Source organism: Anopheles coluzzii, chromosome 2, assembly GCF_943734685.1.
Source record: "Anopheles coluzzii chromosome 2, AcolN3, whole genome shotgun sequence".
Classification (NCBI taxonomy): Eukaryota; Metazoa; Arthropoda; class Insecta; order Diptera; family Culicidae; genus Anopheles; species Anopheles coluzzii.
Window position 1 is genome coordinate 96,494,253 of NC_064670.1, and position 19,669 is coordinate 96,513,921.

At 45.8% G+C, this 19,669-nt stretch overlaps 1 protein-coding gene across 5 annotated transcripts; it reads left to right on the plus strand.

Moving 5' to 3' along the window:
* The first annotated feature begins 391 nt into the window (after nucleotides 1-391).
* Nucleotides 392-19,534, plus strand: LOC120950934 (transcription initiation factor TFIID subunit 4-like). 5 transcript variants are annotated; one of them, XM_049607729.1, is made up of 12 exons: nucleotides 392-581; nucleotides 1,106-1,722; nucleotides 2,684-4,586; nucleotides 7,340-7,504; nucleotides 8,534-8,707; nucleotides 10,125-10,664; nucleotides 11,552-11,665; nucleotides 11,755-12,093; nucleotides 15,075-16,220; nucleotides 16,289-16,462; nucleotides 16,561-16,686; nucleotides 16,785-19,534. In XM_049607729.1, exons 3-12 carry the CDS (start codon nucleotides 3,303-3,305, stop codon nucleotides 16,938-16,940), a joined length of 4,218 nt encoding a protein of 1,405 aa, XP_049463686.1. In that variant the 5' UTR covers nucleotides 392-581; nucleotides 1,106-1,722; nucleotides 2,684-3,302; the 3' UTR covers nucleotides 16,941-19,534. The 5 variants fall into 5 exon arrangements, with proteins under 5 accessions (XP_049463686.1, XP_040225285.2, XP_049463687.1 ...); XM_040369351.2 differs by lacking the exon at nucleotides 1,106-1,722; XM_049607731.1 differs by lacking the exon at nucleotides 1,106-1,722 and having other exon boundaries at nucleotides 395-581; nucleotides 11,755-12,132; nucleotides 15,789-16,220.
* The last annotated feature ends 135 nt before the right edge of the window (nucleotides 19,535-19,669 follow it).

The following is a 19,669-nucleotide window of genomic DNA, read 5'->3' on the forward strand; positions in this document are numbered from 1 at the left end:
AGATAGAAAAAATAAACCATTTTTGAGACGAAAAATATAACAGTTTATTTTAGATGCAATACATTTAGACATTAACATTCTTGTTGATCGAGCGAAACGAACAAATAACAATAGTAACGGATTTAACGAAGTCTATTTGAATTCATCTTCAAACGTCTGACGCTTGAACGTACGCGCATCAGACGTTAGGTTGACAATAGGTGTTTCGATTTTTTCTCAATAAAAATTCAATGTTGATAGTTTAGACACCAGACATAATTTTATGGACCAAATAAAAGCAACAACTTGAAGTAATTTCTCTATATACGTAATAATTAATCTTTTTTCTTCAAGATCGTATTCAAAACGTCAAAAACGTCAAACGCCTGGCGTCTGTGTGAGCGACACGTCAAAACGGGTCCGCATGAGCCGACCCGGCCCAGTCTGCCACGGACGGTGGTGGTCCATGAAAAAACGCCTAATCGTGTGTGCGTGTGTGACGATTTCGATTTGCCAGGAACCCTACTCCGCCTTCGTTTCGGTTTTTAATTTAGTTTCGCGAGCGTTTTTCACTTAAAAATGCTGCCCCCGGCATAGCAATGGTGAGTGATGTCCCGTAGCCGTGCGGGTGTGTTGGGACAAGGGCTGTGACGAAGCACAATTAAGCCCGTCCTCTCTGCTGCCTGTGTTGCGGGAGTTCCGGGATGTGATTTTTCTGGCGTGGCGGCGATAAAGAGACCCGAGTCGAGTTTCTTTCCTTCCTGCTGGGCCGTATGTGTGTGTGTGTGTGGGTTTACCGTGGTGACGGTGGTTGGGTGCGTACGAGCAAAAATGTCTACTCGGATCCTTGAAATCCGTGTTTGGCCCAAGGCAATATGTGTGCGAAAGAATACTGCTGTGCCGATGGAAGGCTTGCTGCCCGGGGTGAGGGGTAGCGTCTCTCAAGTGGCTTCCCGTCCGGCGTCTTCGTCCTCGTTGTCTACCGTGCGGGTGCATCGAAAGCGATGACGAGGGTCTACTTTTCTGCGTGTGTGTGTTTATCAGGCGTGTGTAGAGCTGTACGATATGGAACGGGGAAGATTTCATAATTCTGAGTCCTAAAGTGAAGTTCGTTTTTTACGTGCAGGTGCGAGCTGTTTTATTTGAGAAAATTCAGGTGGCAGTAGCGAAAGGAAGGAAGTAGCGCCGCCGCCCTTCGCCCCCAGCGTACATCGTCATCGTGTGCTGGTGTCATCGAACTTCCGATGGCTCCCTGTGTGTGAAGCCGTGGTGCAGCCCGTTTTTCCTCACAGCAACCGGTTCGCGTTGCGTTTCCACCCCACACACGGGCTATCGGTCTGTGGTTGCCATGCAAAAAGTGCTTGGAATGGAATCGGTGTTGGTTCCGTTTCGTGAAAATATGTGCATAATGGTTCTCTCCTTTTTTAAGAGGATATGAAAAATAGAGTTGTGTGAATAAGTAGAAAACAAAAAATCGTCACAAAGAAAGTGGTGGTGATGCATTTTAGCTTGCTGTACTCCGCAGAGTGCTAAGGCAAGCATCTATCCTGTGTGGGTACGCGGTGCGAGTGACGCTATGGAAATGTGTATGTCGTGTGTGTTAGTGTATGTGTGTGTGTAGAGGAGAAAATTATTTCTTCTCCTTATCGTGTGAAGTGCTTCTTCTACATGTCCCGTTCTCTCTTTCTGCAACGCCTCCACCTCAACGCTGTGGTGCATCGTCATTCTGCTGGGAGGAAAGGGGTAGGGCGGGTTTTACGCAGGCGATCGTCGTTACGCGAAGGAAGAGAATCGATTGATTTCCGGACACGGCAGAGAAGCCCGTTCGCGTTGGCTTGCGCTCGATATCAGGCAACCAGGAGGACACTGGCGAAAGGAACGCGGTCTTTTGATTGGCATTGAAAATCGTTCGCTTGCTTGAACGAAGCAAACGTCAGCGAGCCGTTTTAACGAAACGCTTTAACGAAACGCAGTTCGGGTCGAGCGAAAAACGGGCGGCGAAAAGGGTTCGACGCTTGTGTCGGTGCAATGAAAAGTTACCGGAGTCGGAATTTTATTTCTGTGTTAGAACAATACATTGAAAATGTATTTCAATTATTTTTTGTTTTCTTTGCAATAAGTTCTTCTTCTTCTATTTGCCGTAACGTTCTACGTGGAAATGCCGGTCTAAACAGGCTTTCGAAACTTAATTCATTACCATACATCCAGATAGTCAATCCTTCCTACGGGGAGACGATACATTGTAGGCTTGAACTCATGACGGGAATATTATTGAGTTGTTCGAGTTGACAATGTTGTTGAGCAATGAAGCAATTATTATAATTTAAACAAATAATTGGAATGAGACTGACGCCTTCAATGAAAGCAACGTAGCCTTGTTTTTTTTATTTATCTGTGATGATAATACTCGTATAAGAGAACGTACAATCTTTTCTTCATTAACTTCCAGTATGGGCAATTGATTTGTTTCTATTGATTGTTTATCAAAAAAGTCTGAGTCTGTATTGTTGATCAAAAAAGCTGCGTCATATGAGAAGTAATTTCGTTCATTAATTTATTGTTTTTAATTGTTATGTAATGCTTCTTGCGCTGTTAAATTGAGCTCAAGTTCATATTTGTTATTGAAATTTTAACCAATAGTTCTTCTGGTTGACCGCATTCAGAGTGTATTATTTACCAACCCATATCATTCTCTACCCTCCAGGCCATCGCACGAAAAGAGTGAAACCAAACAAAAACAGATCAAATCCCCAGATCCGCAGAGGAGGCAGAAAAACCCTGCACATGCCCCCTGTACAAGCAGTGCGCGCGTGTGTGTTACGTCAAACGGTTGGTGCCGCGGGCGAAGGAAGATGAATGTGTTGTCGGTGGTGGAACGAAGAAGAACGCATCGGGTGTTTATTTTCCGTTCCCTGCCGTGCGGCGTGACTGTCGCTGCCCGTGACTCCGTGTGTGGTGTGGTAGAACATTTGCCCCAGCAGTTCGGTCGCATCCGTAGCACCTTTCCGTCGGTGCGCCGTAAGCAGCGTGCCCTGCTGTTGTCCGACCAGCACAAAAGAGCGCGCAATTGAACGAACGAGCGAAATCGAAAACCCCAGCAGCAGCAGCGGCCCGCGTCTGTGTGTTTGTGTGTATATTTGTGTGTGTGTGCGCGCGCGTTCGTGCTTAACGAAACCTTTGCACTGCCCCGCCGAAGTGTCAGAGCGGTGCGCCGCCGTGGTCGCTTGACGAAAACGTCAAACCCATATTCATCCATCTTTACTTAACGAAGTTGTGCAGTTGCGTCCGACTAAAAATGGGCAGTGGGTTCGCGACGGAAGAAAATGGCGTCTGCCAACTTTTTGGAGGAAGCTCTTAAATCAGACGTCGACGAGTCCGCGGTGAATGCGATTGTCGGTACGCTGGAAAACCAGCTGGACGTGAACACGAACCAACCGCCAGCGGCAGGAGTGCAACAAGTCGACGGTGGGAAACGCACCGAAACGACGGCCGTCCTGTCTAATGGGGGCACGGCGACTGGTGCCAGCAGCAATCGCAGTAGCAGTGCTTCACCACCAACAGCAGCAGCAGCAGTGTTGAAGAAGCACGTCGTCGTCGGCGGCGGCGGTGGCCTCATTACGAATGGTGAAATAGTGTCGAATAATAGTGCGAACCACGGTGGCAGTGCTATCATTAACAACAATACGATTGCGACCAACAACAACAACCTTGGCAAGACGTTCGTGGTGAACGCGAGTGTGCACAGCTCGATAACGTCCTCGACGACGACGTCGGGCACAGTGATCGGCAGTGGTGGTGGTAGTGGTGGTGTCAAAACGGTTGTTGGCGGCAGCGCTAATAACCATAATAGCGTTGGTAGTGTGAGTGTATCGTTATCGAACAGCAATAATAATAATAGTGGTGGTGCTCAGCAGCAACAGCACCAGCAGCAGCAGCAGCAGCAGCAGCATCATCAGCTGCAACGTAACGCGCACCCAGCAACGGTGGTTGCCACGGGGGGTACAACCGGCGGCGGAGGCGGCGGAACCGTCAACATCATCAGCCAGCAGATCGTGGTGCCTGCGCGCAGCGGTAGCGGCACTACCGTCGTTGGCGGCCAGCAGCACCACCAGCATCCTCCTCCTCCGCCGTTCAACGTCCCGCCGCAGCAGCCGACGAACGTCAGCAGCAGCGGGAACATCGTACTGAGCAGCAACGCGCACCACCACCACATCGTAACGTCGTCGAATATGCCAAAGAATGAACCAGTGAAGCTGGTTTATCCTGCCGGCGGTCCACAGGCGGTGCTCAACATGAACAACAACCGGGTCACGCTGACCCCGTCCTCGCTGCCGAACGGGGGCACGCTCACCATGTCCCAGCAGCCGCAGCTGATCCAGACGAGCGTTGGCGGCGCGAAAACGCTGACCGGCGCCACGATCCAGCAGCACCAGCAGCAGCAGCAGCAGCAGGCGACGGTCGTAAACCAGACCGGCCAGCAGCAGCAGCAACAGGGGCAGCAACCGGGCCAGCAGACGATCATCATCAAGAACGCGTCCGGCGGCAACACGGTCATGAATGCCGGGGCGCCCGGCATCGTGACGGTTTCGAAACCGATGAACAATCAGGTAGAGGAAGAAGAGGCCACAGGAGGCAGTGATTTCTTTTATTATGTTTTTTTTTCTTCTGCTGCGTGGGTGTGTGCTTTAACATTCGAACTCTTTTTTTCTTTCTTTGCCTCACGCAAGAGTTAAAAAAACGCGTCGTGTTGTTGCGCCCTTTTTCTGTGAACTGTTGTCGTGAAGATCTGAATTCTGTCCTTTTTGTTATTACTAACAAACCACACACACACATACACACGCGATGCTGTTTTTGCGCGCTGTTTGCTAACCCATTCTAATGTGTGTGACTTACCTTCGTCGTGATTCGTCGGGATTTTATGTGTAATTAATTCGTTTGCCGGCTCTATCCGTGGCTTTGGACCGGCTTTTTTCCCACCGGCTGTTGACTAAGCCACTGCCTTTCACCTGTCAGGTCTCTAGTTGGGGTGGGTTTATTGAGAGTAAAATCCCATCTAGTAGGGGGGGGGGGGTGAAATTGGACTGCCGGTGTCAGTGACAGACGACCAATTGGAAAGGATGTAAACATTACTACCACATTGGCAGACACAGGTTTTGCAATGAGAGAGCAGGCGCGCGCCTACCACTACATCGGTACTGGATATGATGATGGCTCCTGGTGCAGTGATTGGAAATTCCGACACAATCTAACATATAGAGTCGATAGGCGCGACAGGATACGCGTGTACAACTTTCTTCGGTAGGTGGGTGCGTGCGTGAGATGATCGGAGAAAGTCCGCAAACGACACATACACGCGTGTGCGGGATTGCGTGGAATGGTTTCAAAATAGGTTTGGTTTGGAAGGTAAAATGTGCTACTTATCCATGGCATGCTGCGATTGTAGGGACTTTGTTTTTTGTTGTGAAGATTTGTAATTATGAGCTGAATAATTTACAGTATTTTTTATTAATTTTGTAAGCCTTTTCTAGACGTTTTCTTGACTTTTTTGGTCCTGCAATCAATTCGACGATTGCTAACACGTTTTCTGCGTGCCACAAAATCCACCTTTTGCGTTTCTCTGTTGTGTTGGCCCGCCCTGCCCGGCTTGTGTTAAGCTGCTGGATGGCAGCCGCCGACTTTCACTTCCGTCAGCGTAATTGTAAACCCACACGTGTTCGTATGTATGAGAGTTGTGGACGCGCGTACACAGGTGTTGTGTGGTATTATTAATGCGAGCAGTAAAACTTATGCTGCATAAATCTTTTTTTAATCTAATTTTATGCTTTTCATTTAAGGAAACGTTCCTGTTTCGAAAAACATTGAATGATCCAAGTAGAAGCAGCCGCATAAACCCTTTCAAGCTAACTTACGAGCGAAACCTATAATGGAATGAACTGTGAGCGTATGTTGATGTGTGTGTGTGCGCACTCAAATACCACTTCAAACACTTGTCGAACTTGAAAAGTCATCGACGGCAAGGAAATCCCGCGTTTTTCACGCAACCACACACACCAACAGCTAGTCAACCCCTCCACCAACCGCCAGGCTCCCCCCTCACAGGGTACATAAAACGCATGTGACGTTTGCGGGCGTGTGTTTCTGCTGCGCTCTCTCGTTCTCTCGCAACATAAACCGCGCACTCTCGCTCAGCAGGAGCACCGCAGCACCAGCAGCAGTATGCTGTTGAGGGCCGTCTGTGCAAGGGCCTTTTACTCGCGTTTCGTGTGTCTCCGGCGATAGCAGCAGCGGGCAGCAGCAGCATCCGAGACACGCGTAATTGCCATGGCTGGCGGGTTTTTATTATTAACGTCCCCGCGCAGCAGAGTAGCAAAGGAGGAAGGATAACGAAAAGAAAACAAAACATCAACTAACATCCCGATGGTGGTGGTGTGTGCTCATCATCATGAGCGATCTGCTGCTGCCGGTTATTTGCCGCCGCCACCTCCCACCCGTCATCGTCATTTACTACTTACACGCTCTCGATTTGTGTATGTTTTGATGATTTGGTGCTTTTGTGTTGGTTTTGACAGCAAATCCAGCTGATTTTGGAATCGTGTGTGATTTGTTACCATGTCACTCGCCTCGGTCGGGAGGCGTTTAGTTAGTTGCTGGAAGAGAACGGAAACCAAACTGCGATTGTCAAACGCCAAACGCACCTGGAATTAGCTCTTATTCCAGCTTTTGTTGTCTGTCCAAACATTGGCATGTACACACAAACACACACGCGCGTGTGCGTACGAGAATGAGCGAGAGACTTTGGGCGGACGAGAATCCGAAGGAAGCCGGTTGCCGGATTCGCATTCACCGTGTCATTGACCTTCATTCTTGACGGTTACTTTGTGTGTGCGTGTGCGACTTGTTGCCGGTTTTTGTAGCATGGAAACTATGCGGAGAAGAGCGATCATATGCGAACGGGACAGAGGGAGGGGAGGGTGGTCGAGATTTTTATGATGCAAAGGCGGCAGAACGCGTCAAACGGAATTTTGAGCCGTTTTTGTTAATGTGAAGAAAAGAATATGCAAAATATTTGGGATGTGTTGCTAACAAAAGGCGTTGTGTTGTGTTGCTGTTGTTGCGTTTTGCTTGCGCGCTAAACATTGTACTAATTATCACAGTGACAAGGGACAGCGACCAGTAGCGCCGAATTCCTCTCGTAGGTTCTGATCTCTGGTTTATCATTCGTTAAGGATAGGGGAGCTAAGAATACGAAGCGCAATCACTTCTTTTTTTCTTCTTCGTTTTTTAAATCTACATTCTAATGTTACTAACGCAAAACTTTTTTCGTATCCGACCTTTTCCTTCACCCCCATTATATCCGTAGGCAACACCAAACATAGTCGGTTTACCCGGTGGTGTACAAATTGTAAATGTTAGACCCGGCGCACAACCCACACAAGCACAGCAGAAAACTGTTGCCGCTGTATCACCTAGAGTTGTCATTGGTAGTCAGCCAATAGTTAGTACTAGACCACCAAACGCAAGCGCTGTAAGAATCAAAACAATTTTCTTTCACCCATTTACTTATCTAGTTCGTTGATGTCGTTGTTGTTGTTTAGCTTTTTTCTTTTATCGGTTTTATTTTGGGGATTTCTTTTTGCCTTGTTTTTTTTGCTACACTTTTTAAACAAAAAAGTCCACAAAAGTTTCGTCGTAAACAATGCACAGTATTTTTTTCTTTTTTTTTTTTGCACTTTTGTGATTTTGTTAGCTTTTTTGTTAAGGAGCGCTTTTTTGTTGTTGCAATACTACGTTTGGCTTTCTTGTAAGGGTGCGACGATGTACTCTGTTGTGTTTCGATTATGTACACTTTCATAATGTATGTATGATATGCTGCTTTTAGTGTTTGTACGTGTGTTTGTACACACACACACACGCATATGCTTTCTTTCTGTTTTATGTGATCATTATGTGCCATTTTTATGTCTTTTTTGTGTTGCTTTTGTATGTGTTTTATTAACAAGTTTGCTGTTCTACGCTAAATGATCGCTTCTAGCTATAACAACTACGCTATTCCGTGAAACAAATGGTAGAGTCTATGTTTTGCTTTCAATATACCTAAATTTTAAATATTACTGGAGCAATACAATTTTCTGTTGCTACTTTTGTATTACTTTCATAGTATAAAGTAAAATGCACTTACAATGAACTGCTTTCTTGTTTTTAAACTTAAACTGAAATTAAACGATACGCTTTGGAATGTCCCTTTTAATCGTCTTAATGAAATCTTCAAGGAATGCGTCTAATATTAAGTTCTACAACAAAAAAAAGTAGAAACCTATGATACATTACCCTTGTGTTCGTTTTATATTTCGTGTTATGCGTTTCATATGTTTGTGGGTTATACTTAGAATCGCAGAGAGGGGAAGCCACCGAAACAATCTTTACTAATACTTTCTTTCTTCATTCTCGTTTATGCACCCGTGATCATCACCGCAACAACGTGTTCCTCCTGGCCCTTGGAACAAAACAAAAAAAACACACACACTCGCACGAAACCTGGAATGCAAAAACGCAGATCACTTTAAGTGCCCTTCAAGGACAGCCGGGTTCGACGCTGCTGCTGAAGAATGAGCAGGGCCAGTTTCAGCTGCTCCGGATTGGACCGGCACCCGCCGGTACCCAAATAACGCCCGCCGGTCTGACGGGGTCGTCCGCGAATCAGACGATACGGTTGCAAACTGTACCAGCTGTAAGTAGGTTTACCGGTCCTCCATTAGCCCTCCGCAAGACCATTGTCACCAGTGCGCAACAGGTGAAACAGAAGCAAAATGTAATTACCAAATCCAAACCGAATTTGCTTGTTGACCACACACTACTACTACTACTACTTCTACTACGTTTTTTCCCTTTTCGTTTACCGTTTACCGGAAAACTATCTCTTGCTCTGGTTGAGTTTTCGTTATTTTGTTGTGTACCTGTTTCTTCTGTTAGTTTTGTTTAGTATTATTTCGCCCTCCCTTTCGGACGACGCAAGACAACGAGTGCGTTGTTTTGCGTTGTTTGCGAGATGTGGAGCGTGTTTCTACCGTTGAGTTTGAACGTGTTTAAGAGACAGATTGATTTTATTGTTTTCCAACATGTTTCGAGTGTTTCGTTTACATGAAGCTATGTTTCAGTTTGATCCTCTGTTACAACAAGTGGTTTAATTTTCCGTGTTAGCAAGAAAAACCTTCATTTAACTTCTTTTTTTTAAACTAAGCGCATGCTTAAACTGTATTCACTGATTTTCTGAAGAAACGGTCCGGAAACGTTAGAAATAATTATTGATAAAAGGTGTGAGCTACGAACAAATTGGTAAGATCTGTAACGACATCATATGAAATTGGTTCAATCAAAATTTAATCTCTCCACGGCGGCTCCCCAGTCTAAAGTGGTGTAGCTCGTTCCTCGCGTTATAATTTAAGGCGACGAATTCGTCAACTACAGTATCTTCGCCCTGCTTCTTTTAGGTTTTTTTTTTTACATTCTGTTTATTAGAGCTACAATTGCATGCATTTTTTGTTGTTGTTGTACCGCCTTTTCCTTCAACAAGCGCGTGTTAGTGTGTATGTGCGCGCCCGTGCGCGCGCTGATTGTTACGGTGTACAAAACATGGAATCAAAACATTGAACAAATTTCGCTTTTTATAGACATTAATTGTTATTTATTACAAGCAACATTGTGCTGTGAACGGGTTTGCTTGTGTTTTGTTTACGGTTGTGCGATTATGTTTTGCAACAAAACAGGCCAAACACTTGACAAAGAAAACCTCTGTGCTATTTCTCTTCTGTTTCGCTAATGCAACCACCGAATTGGCCAATCGCGATCCCTGCTCTGGATGATATCAATTATGAATGTTTATCATTTGTTTATCTCTGAATAGGCTCGTGTCTTAGCAGGCAGAGTTATGATTTGGCGCTAAGACGGTAGTGTTTCTTTATTTGTTTTATTTTTTAATTCGTCCTACGAATGATTGCATCTAGAATCAGCTATTGCTAGCTCAGTGTTTCCCATTTTGAAAGCATCATAAAGAGTTATGCAAACGGATGTGTATATTTTTGCTAAATGTTCGTTTGTCCGTTCGTTAAACCGCATACTAATATTTACTTCCACTCGTCCGCTTTTAGACACATTCATCCGGTTCCGGTGCAATAATAGTAAGCTCTCAGTCGATTACGACGACCCCGGCCAGCTACATCTCGACCCAGCCGACGCCGGTCGCATCGGTCGCGCCGGTACCGGCCCTGGCCGCGCAGCAAAATATCACGATCACTCACTCGCCGTCCCAGGTGGGAGGGCAACCGACCGTGCTGGCGGCACAGCAGCAGCAGCAGCAGCAGCAGACGACGACGGTCGTCGCAACACCTCATTCCGTGGGCCAACAGCAGTCGCAGCAGCAGCAGCAGCAGACGGTGGTGGTCACTACCACGCCCGGCACGACGCCGGCCCAGCAGCGAAACTCCTTAGATAATACCAAAGAAAAGTGTAGCAAATTTTTGACGAACCTGATCGAACTCTCCAAGCGGGAACCGGCCAAGGTGGAGCAGAATGTGCGAACGCTGATACAGGAGTTGGTGGACGCGAACGTCGATCCGGCGGAGTTTTGCGAGCGGCTCGAGCGTCTGCTGAATGCGAGTCCGCAGCCCTGCTTGATTGGGTTTTTAAAGGTAACGAAAAGGCGGACCCAGTGCTGCAAAATGTCATTGTCAATGTCATAAAAAAATCTGCCTGAAACAAAATTCATCTCAGCGTCTCACGTACTCAATTGTGATAATCAGAGGTGATACTCAAAACGATGGGTGTGGTCATTGCGTGATTCGTGACATTTTTGCGACCGGCGCTAGTCAGTCACTATATCATGACTTTTTTACTGTGATCAGTTCTGGAAAATGTTACTATGTCATGACAAATTCTGGTTGAAACAAAATAATATCACCGCCACGAGCTCTACTGTGTAGATCAGCGATGAGACTCAAACAGTAGTCGCGACCATCACATGCTGCGTAACATTGTGTGCAACCAACTCTTGCAATTCCAAGAATGTCGTGATTATCACTGACAGAAAATTTCGTTTTCTAGGGAGTAGCCAAGAGTTGAGTGCTAAACAAACTGTCATCAAGCATGTGATTGGTGCACCAACTGCTGGAGTCTTACCTCTGATCATCTCAGTTGTCTACGTGAGCTCATTTGAGGTTCGTTTCGGTCATGAGTGTTAGTGACTGAAACAGTGGCATTTGACAGAACTATTCACAGCCAGAAAAAAAAAACATGATTATGCTTGCGCTGGCATTAAGTTCAGCTTGTAAGTCAGAGAATCGGGTTTGACTCAAGCACTCGTATTTCGCATTCGGCATGTCATGACACACTTTGAGTATCACCAATGAACATCAAGCTACCACGGATATGTTTTTTGTTTTCGTTGGTGAACATCTCATGATGCTCATGACATTTTGCAGCACTGAGCGGATCATATAAGCACGACGATTATACAGAGAGAGAAATGGAGAGTGATGGCTAATACCTAATGTTTTTTGTTGTACACCCAACCCAACAGAAAAGCTTACCACTGCTAAGGCAATCGCTAGTGACTAAAGAGATAACGATCGAAGGTATCAACCCGCCCTCAACCGCTGTAGCATTCGGCACTACCGCCTTATCCCAAATTCCTGTAAGTAGTACACAATCGGCTGGGGTGAATGTTTGTCCGTCGTACACAGCTGTTCAGCAGTCGAACTAATTACTTCTTCCCGTTTTTAGGCCCAAATACGCCCGGTCGCACCGACGATCGTGTCGCAGAACAGCATGGTCGGCCAGACGCAAATCCGCATGCTAACCTCTCAGTCCGGCGTGACGACGGTGCCACGCATCGGGCAGACCACCATCCGGCCGGCGGCACCCGTGCGAATACAGACGCCGCTGCAGCAGCAGCAGCAGCCCGGCGGCGGCACAACGACCACGATCGTGGGACCACGCTCCATCACTGCCCAGCAGATCCGACCGAACGCGACCACGATCGGCCACACGACGATCGTGCAGACGGCGGGCGGTCAGCAGCTGCCACAAACCATCTCAACCACACCCCCTGCATTGCTACCGGTGAGTGGGAGTGCTCCGTACATTTCCTCCGCTCAGCAGGTACTTGGAGAAATTTAGTAATATTTGTGTTCGCTCTGTGGCCGTGTTGTTTGTGGCATCGATGGCTATTTGAGTTACTTTTGGTTTTCCTTGTTTAAAAACTTTTTTATGTTTGGTAAATTGCAATTTCTTTCTTTCGCACTTTTTCTACACTTACTTGCAAAACACTGTTTCTTTTGTGGTACACTTTTGCTGCACCAACCTTTCCTGTATCTATGTTTTTTTCTGAACTTATGAACTTACTACTGCTAACGCCCTTTTCCTAACCACCAGATTAATCAACTTATTAGCACACCCTCTGCCCCTCTGTATGTAGCTTCCTGTTAATTTCCTTATTGTAGGTAGTATGACTCCTTTCCTCCTACTGATTCTACTTTTTTTTTGTTAGCGAAATCCATTCTTTCTCGATCCGTAACCTTCCAAAAGCGCTACATTTTGTAAACCTCTATCGCCAACACTTTGTACCGTGTACTTATAGTATTGCCCGCTACTTATCGGTGTGTGTGTTTTGTAGCTGCACGTTTGATTAGCCTTATCGTAGTTTACAATACGAACGTAATGCTTTAAAAGATGTTATGGTTTTTATATTGTTCCATAAGAACGATCCAATCATATCCCTAAAAAAAGCTTTGCACTAAAACTTTAAGCTGTGTTGTCATGTAATCTGTTTGTTTAGGTTTTGAGTACAGAGGAAGTATAATTTATAATCAAAATCAGCACCCCTCATGCTGAATTGTCGCTCCAAAGCAAACAGATTACATGCATTAGAATGAGAATTTGTTGCTGTTGCCGATCGAAGTATTTGCCCGGAAAAAAACACCAGTACGAACAAGCGACGAACCTTATATGGAGATCATAGTTTGAATATTAATTTATATTTGGAAATGACGAAAAGGTCACAAAATTTAAAAGCTCCTTCGTAAAGTTAAATCAATTTAAAAGTTAACTCCCCTCTCCATAGTACAAGGTTTTTGGCGTGTTTATACATCACCCCTCTCGGCTATATAGTAAGAGTTTTTGCTTTGAGCCCCTTTAACGTTTCCCGTTAAAAGTTTGGGAAAAGCTTTGGAAGACCTTTTACTGTAGTTTTTACTCTGGTTGTTTGCATCATTGTTATTCTTTTCCTTCGCAACTAGTGCCGTAGTGAATGAAAACAAACGTATGCAATGGTTGTTGTTCCTATATCTTACCGATAATTGCTGTTACTTGCTGCTGGCCTACCCTTAACCACTATTATTTCCCATCCATTATACTGCGTCTGACTGGAATGTTGCTGTTTTTTTTATTACGATTAAACATATGATTCTAGACGTTTGGTTTAAACGTTGCTTATCGTTATTATTCCCCCTTTAGAGAAGGCTTGTAGAGATTTATTTTATCATTCCAACACCGGCAAAAGTGACCAAAAGAAAAATAGGCAAAATGAAAATCATTATTATTATTATTATTATTATTGTATAGTAATAATATTAATTTTAAGTTTTTGTCCATTGAAAAGTTAGAATGATAAAATACGTTTCTTATGATGCAAAAATAACCCACTATAATCCTGCAGTCGGGTTTTTTTTTTTTGTTACACGCATAACTACTTTATACCTGATTGACTACCTCTTCCCTTCTCTTCTCCTGTACTCTGGGTGTTGGATTTATGTTCCCTTTACCGAGCTGAAAATAAATGCAGTCACGCTTGTGCTGTGGTTAATGCCGTCTTTCGTACACGCAGACCATTTTCAGCCAGGTTTTTGTTGTATATCCTCATATCCTTTCCACACTTTAGACTTACCCCTACCTTCTCTCTCTCTCTCTCTCTGACCCGCTCATTACTAGATTAATAGTGCCTACATTGTTACATTAGCAACCGGGAGGACACATTCCCCCTTTCTACTCTAATATCGAACCTCTTACCTCTTACTCTTGTTACGCATGCATGACACCTTTTTTTATACATAATTAGCTATTCATAGTATTATCCGCTTGCAATCGAATTGTTGTTTTGTTTTCTTTTTTTTTTGTTTGTTTTGAAAGTTTAGTTTTGTTGTTCGTTAAAATTACACGATATATTTTTTTAGTTACTCGATACTAAATTTCTCTCTCTACCCGCTGAACGAAGATGGAATATGTGTTTATGTATCTCCAAATAGGTATAAACTGAATTTTCAACGAGAACTTCTCGTCTAAATGTATGATGAGTTTCGGGGAAAGGGAAAAGTGAACCATTTTTGTTTAAGGCTAGACATACAGTGTGTTTTTTTATTTGTAAAATTGGATTTTTAACCGAAGTAATTTATAATATTTTGTTTTTGTTTTTACTCTATGAAGGGTCCTAATGTCCATGGATTCGAGTCTTTTTAAATGTTTAATTCATGTACTTCTTAATGTTTCTGAATGTTGATCCATTCGTCATTCCTTTCAATTCTTTGCTCATGCCCGTTTGAATGTTTCATCTCCAAGAAGAACAACATACGATAAATGTTCATTTATATCGTTTTATTTCAATCTTTGTTCTTCAAACTGATTCTAAGTTAGTTTTAAATGTTATGAAATGTTGCCTTTAATTGTTGCAAAGTGGGTAAGAATATTTAATTGGACAAGAATGCTTCAATAATTCTTTCGTCATTTCAATCGATAAATCTAGTGTGTCTTGCCGCAAACAAAATATCCAAGCTTTTCTCTCTCTCTTACCTATTTGTAGCTAGGTTCAGCCACAGAACAATGAAATAACGGTTTTATTCCCTCCATCTATTCTCTCTTCTCGCCCACAAATGATGATGATGCTATTGATCGGTGGTGTCCGGCTGCGTCTTTTGACATGCGTCGCCTTTCGAAACCACATTTATTCTTCAATTTCTCTTGGACCTCTGTCCACACACATACACACCACCACCACCACCATCCGGTCCAACCTCTTTTGCCTCTCCCCACCCCGTCTTCATTTACCATAGATTCGCGCACCATCGGGCACCTCGATTACACGTACTGGTGCGACGTTACAGATACGCACCACTACGCCGGTGTCGCGCACGGTCACGTCCGTCGGCGGCACGACGGTGACGACCGGCGGGCTCGGCAAACAGCTCCTCCAGTCGCAGGTCAATCAGATCCGGGGCCAGACGCCGGTCGCCTCGGTTGCGGCCGTCGCGGCCGCGGCGGCAGCCGCCGCCTCCGGCACGACCGCGACGCAGGTCAAGCAAGTGACAGCAATTACCGGCGGCGGGAACGTGGTGGTCAGTTTGAACCAAGTGCCACCGCCGATGCAGCCAGTCTCAGGGAACGCCAGCATCATTGGCGGCACGGCCGTCAGCCTAGTGCCAACGATGCCCGCCCTCACGCTCACCTCGTCGGCGGTCAGTGCCGTCGGGCTGAGCGCCGCCGGCATTGTGTCCTCCTCTTCCGCTTCCTCCTCCTCCGCCTCCTCCTCTTCCTCGGCAGCGACAACGGTGGGGCCGCCCGGTGGCATTTCCGCGACGGTAGTAGTGAACTCCGTCCCGTCAGCCACACCGGCGGCGGCGGTGGCGTCCGCGGCGGCTCCACCCACGGGAACTACTTCGATCGGCACGGCAGCAAGCGGCGTTGGTGGCGCGTCCAGCAGCAGCAGCAGCAGTGCTGCGACCGTCACGACCGTATCGACTAATAAAACTGTTACCGCTAAATCGCAGAACCTCTCGGGGGCGTCCAAGAAGAAGGCTGGCGCGGCGTCGGCCGCGAGCGGCCCGGACGCGGAGAGTGCGGCAAGCAAGCGGGCGGGCGCGTCGGCCCAGTCGCAGTTCTACCACCACCACGCGTCCATGTACGGGGACGACGACATCAACGATGTGGCGGCGATGGGCGGCGTCAACCTAGCGGAGGAAACGCAGCGCATCCTCGGGTCGACCGAGTTCGTCGGCACGCAGATCCGGTCGTGCAAGGACGAGGTGTTTCTGCACCTGCCCGCCCTGCAGTCGAGAATACGGGCGATCATTGCGCGGCACGGGCTGGAGGAGCCGAGCAACGAGGTGGCGGTGCTGATATCGCACGCCTGCCAGGAGCGGCTGAAGAACGTCGTGGAGAAGCTGGCCATCATTGCGGAGCACCGGATAGATATTATAAAGGTATCTGGGGGCTCATCTTTCACTCCTTTCGTGTACACTACTAATGCAAATGCGCTTTTCCGCTTCAGGTGGATCCACGGTACGAAGTCACCAAGGACGTGCGGGGACAGATAAAGTTTCTCGAAGAGCTCGACAAGGCGGAGCAAAAGCGGCACGAAGAGCAGGAGCGTGAAATGCTGATGCGGGCCGCGAAATCGCGCTCGAAAACGGAAGATCCAGAGCAGGCCAAGCTGAAGGCGAAGGTAAGAGCAGCGAGCGCCCCCGGCAAGCGACGAAACCCAAACTCACAAATCGAACGCTTTCTATCTCTCTCTCTCAATGCAAAATATTGTTTTTCTAGGCGAAAGAAATGCAACGTGCCGAAATGGAAGAGCTCCGGCAGCGAGACGCCAATTTGACCGCCCTGCAAGCCATCGGGCCGCGAAAGAAGCCCAAGCTAGAGGAAGGAGCCTCGGCATCCACCACGGTAAGAATGCGTCGGAAAAGCATCAATTTTTACACTTTTATAATTAACTGTACTCGTTTGTTGTTTGTGCGACAACGCAAAAATGCTACCACACACAGCCCGGTGTGTCCGGAATCAGTACGCTAAGCGGGAAGGCGCCCACCCCGCTGCGGCCGCGCATCAAACGTGTCAACCTGCGTGATATGCTGTTCTATCTGGAGCAGGAGAGGGAAACGGGCAAAAGTCAGATGCTTTACAAAGCCTACCTCAAGTGATCGATCGTGCTGCTGTCGCCGGTGGAGGCTAGGGAACGGATCAGGATGATGATGATGTTGCTGATGGTGCTGTTGATCGAGTTCCTCCAGCGCAGGACTCTACCACACCTGCACACTTGTTTCCACACCGATGGCGGCTTTTGTTACACAAACGTGTCTGAATGTGTGTATTTTAAGGGCAACGGCAGTGTGGCAGGAGCGTGTAAAGTCTCCGAATAGCAGCTGCAAGGAATTGTTGGATTCATCTGACAAAAATGTAGATTTTTTTCTCTTGCATCCATCAACAAAATCCCAACGAGAGACGATTGTGGAGACGAAGGGTAGACAAAAGGAAGAGCTAGAGCGAGTGAAAGATAGTACACACATATGTGGTTCCGATCGTGAATATCGATCGATCCAAACACCAAGCAGAGCGAAGAGCGAGGGACAGATTCATCTTGCATGTCTACTTGTCCTGTCGCGCATTAACCAGCTAGCAGCTAGGGGAAGAGAGGCGGGTTAGGATGCGAACTGATTTTCTATGTTATAAACGATAGATTCCTAACCCTTCCTTGTTTCGGAGGAGAGCGTCTTTAGCCAGTCCAGAGGGTCGTAAATTCAGCGCGCCAAGGAAAAGATTTTCTAATTAGAAATCCCCTGTCACTTCCGCAAAAGGGAATTAATTTTAGAAGAAAATGAAGTTCATAGTTCATTTTACAGTGGCGCCTTGTGGTTGCAAAGAGGGAGAGAGAGAGAGAGCGAGGTAACGTGTTGGAAAGCAAGCTCTATGGTGTGTGGGTGTGTACAGCAGGCAAAATGGATTTATAATTTCCCTGCAGCAGGAAAAAGGGGGATGGTCTGTCGCTTCAGGCAAAAGCCGATTGCAAACCGCAGCCGATGGCTAACTGTGGCCGGCTAAAAAGTTTCTGAACTAAAACGGTCCAAACCTGTTAGGTTTTGCGCTGTGTATATGCGTGTATGTGTGTGGGCGTGTGCAAGCGCGCGTGTACGATTTTGTTGTGATGGTCATATGTCAGCTCGCAGATAATCCGCAGCTTGTGATATGAAACGGGCGTGTGCGTACGTGCGATTGAATGAGTGTAAATACAATACCAGAATAAGGTCTCTCGGCGCTAACCGGTAATAGAAAAAAGGGGGAATAAACTTTAACGAGAAGAAGAAAAAAAACAACCAACGTATGCTAACTGCTAAACACAGTCCTTTTTTTAGTTCAATGTGTTCGATGAGAAGATTAGTTTCTATGTGTTTGTTGTACATTTTTTGCGTAGATTTCGTTTAGAGCGAGAGAGAAAGTAGCTTTTTTTATCTAATATTTGTTTCCTTTTTCCTATTTCGCCTGCTTTTTTGAGTTGCGGCGTGTTTCTTTCGATAAAGAACAGGGTCAAACCTCAGACCCTTTTTCTCCCCTTGCGCGAGGAACGGTTGTCCTGCAACAATCACGCAACAAAAAATGCAACGGTTAGACTAGTTAAAATGGCGGAAATGTATAAGATAAAAACAGATAAAGTTGCCAATATCATACAAAGAAAAAGGATAATTCTCTCCCTGCTCCACGCACCCTCCAGGTGGTTTAAAATACGTGGCAAATGGTCTATTGCGTGCGTGTGTGTAAATTTTCAGCCGGAAAGAGGGTGATGGACCAGTAATCCAAAAAAGAAAAAAAAAGACGAAAGTGAAACGCCCCGCATACCAGATTAGCAAGAGTGAGGAGAAGGAGTAAGAGTTCAATTTGGATGTGTTATCCTCCAAAGTCGCTGTTACGTTATTTTTTGTTTGTTTTGTTTCTTAAATTGTAAGTACGACATCTATGCAAAATCCGGCCCTCTCTCCCCCCACCCTTAGGTGAGATAAACACAAACACTAACGAATGTACGCAACAGCCAAGAGATGAAATCGCGCTCTGGGATAGGTTTATTATTATTTATGTGAATAGGTTTCCAATAGCATACATGTGTTTGTGTGTGTGTTTGGACGATTAAATCTAATTTAATTGTGACATTTCTAAATCAATGCATAGGGAAGGAAGGATATGCTAAAAACAAAAATCTTTTAAGTGGAAAGAATCGGTGTGACAAAACAGAGAAAACAAATAAAAATCTGGAATCACACACTAAAACCCCCCCATGCACGGGAAAAAGATGTAGACTGCGCTCTAGCGAATGCGTTAAAGGCGTCATATCCCGAATTAAGAAAGAGATATAGTATAGTAAAAAAAGAAAAGAAGAAGGAAATCATTAACACCCACGGTCGTACCTTGCGTTCGTTCTCCGTTTTTGTTTTGTTTATATTCATATACATACACATATATATATATTTTAGACTTTTAACGTATGCAATTTAATTGAACACGATCGATCGATCGTGTGCGAGATCGCTGTACACTGGGGGAGCGCAACGCGTGGAGGACGGTGGAGTAAAGTAGATGTGGAAGTTAGTGTATTGTATTGTGCCGCGCACGCCAGAATGCAGAATGGAGCAAAGAGTGAAAAACAAACGAGAAAAACGATCTACGGAACTAAAACAAACTTTCGGTTTAGATGAAAATAAAGTGAAAACACGAAAAGTCGGAAAAGAATAGAAAGTTGCAAACTGAATCGAACGAGTATGCGAATTATTTCAATTGTTCTTTATTGGAGACGCAGCTTGCAGGTAAGTACACCAAATCTATGAAAACGAATGTTTATGTTTAACGAAAACAGAACGAAAACAACTCTAGAAGGTTCTTTTAT

Coding starts and splice junctions, on each gene's coding strand:
- LOC120950934 (XM_049607729.1), top strand. CDS start 3,303: ATGGCGTCTGCCAACTTTTTGGAGGAAGCTCTTAAATCAGACGTCGAC. Junction 11,666..11,754: donor CCGCCTTATCCCAAATTCCT/GTAAGTAGTACA, acceptor TCCCGTTTTTAG/GCCCAAATACGCCCGGTCGC. Junction 16,221..16,288: donor ACCGGATAGATATTATAAAG/GTATCTGGGGGC, acceptor TTTCCGCTTCAG/GTGGATCCACGGTACGAAGT.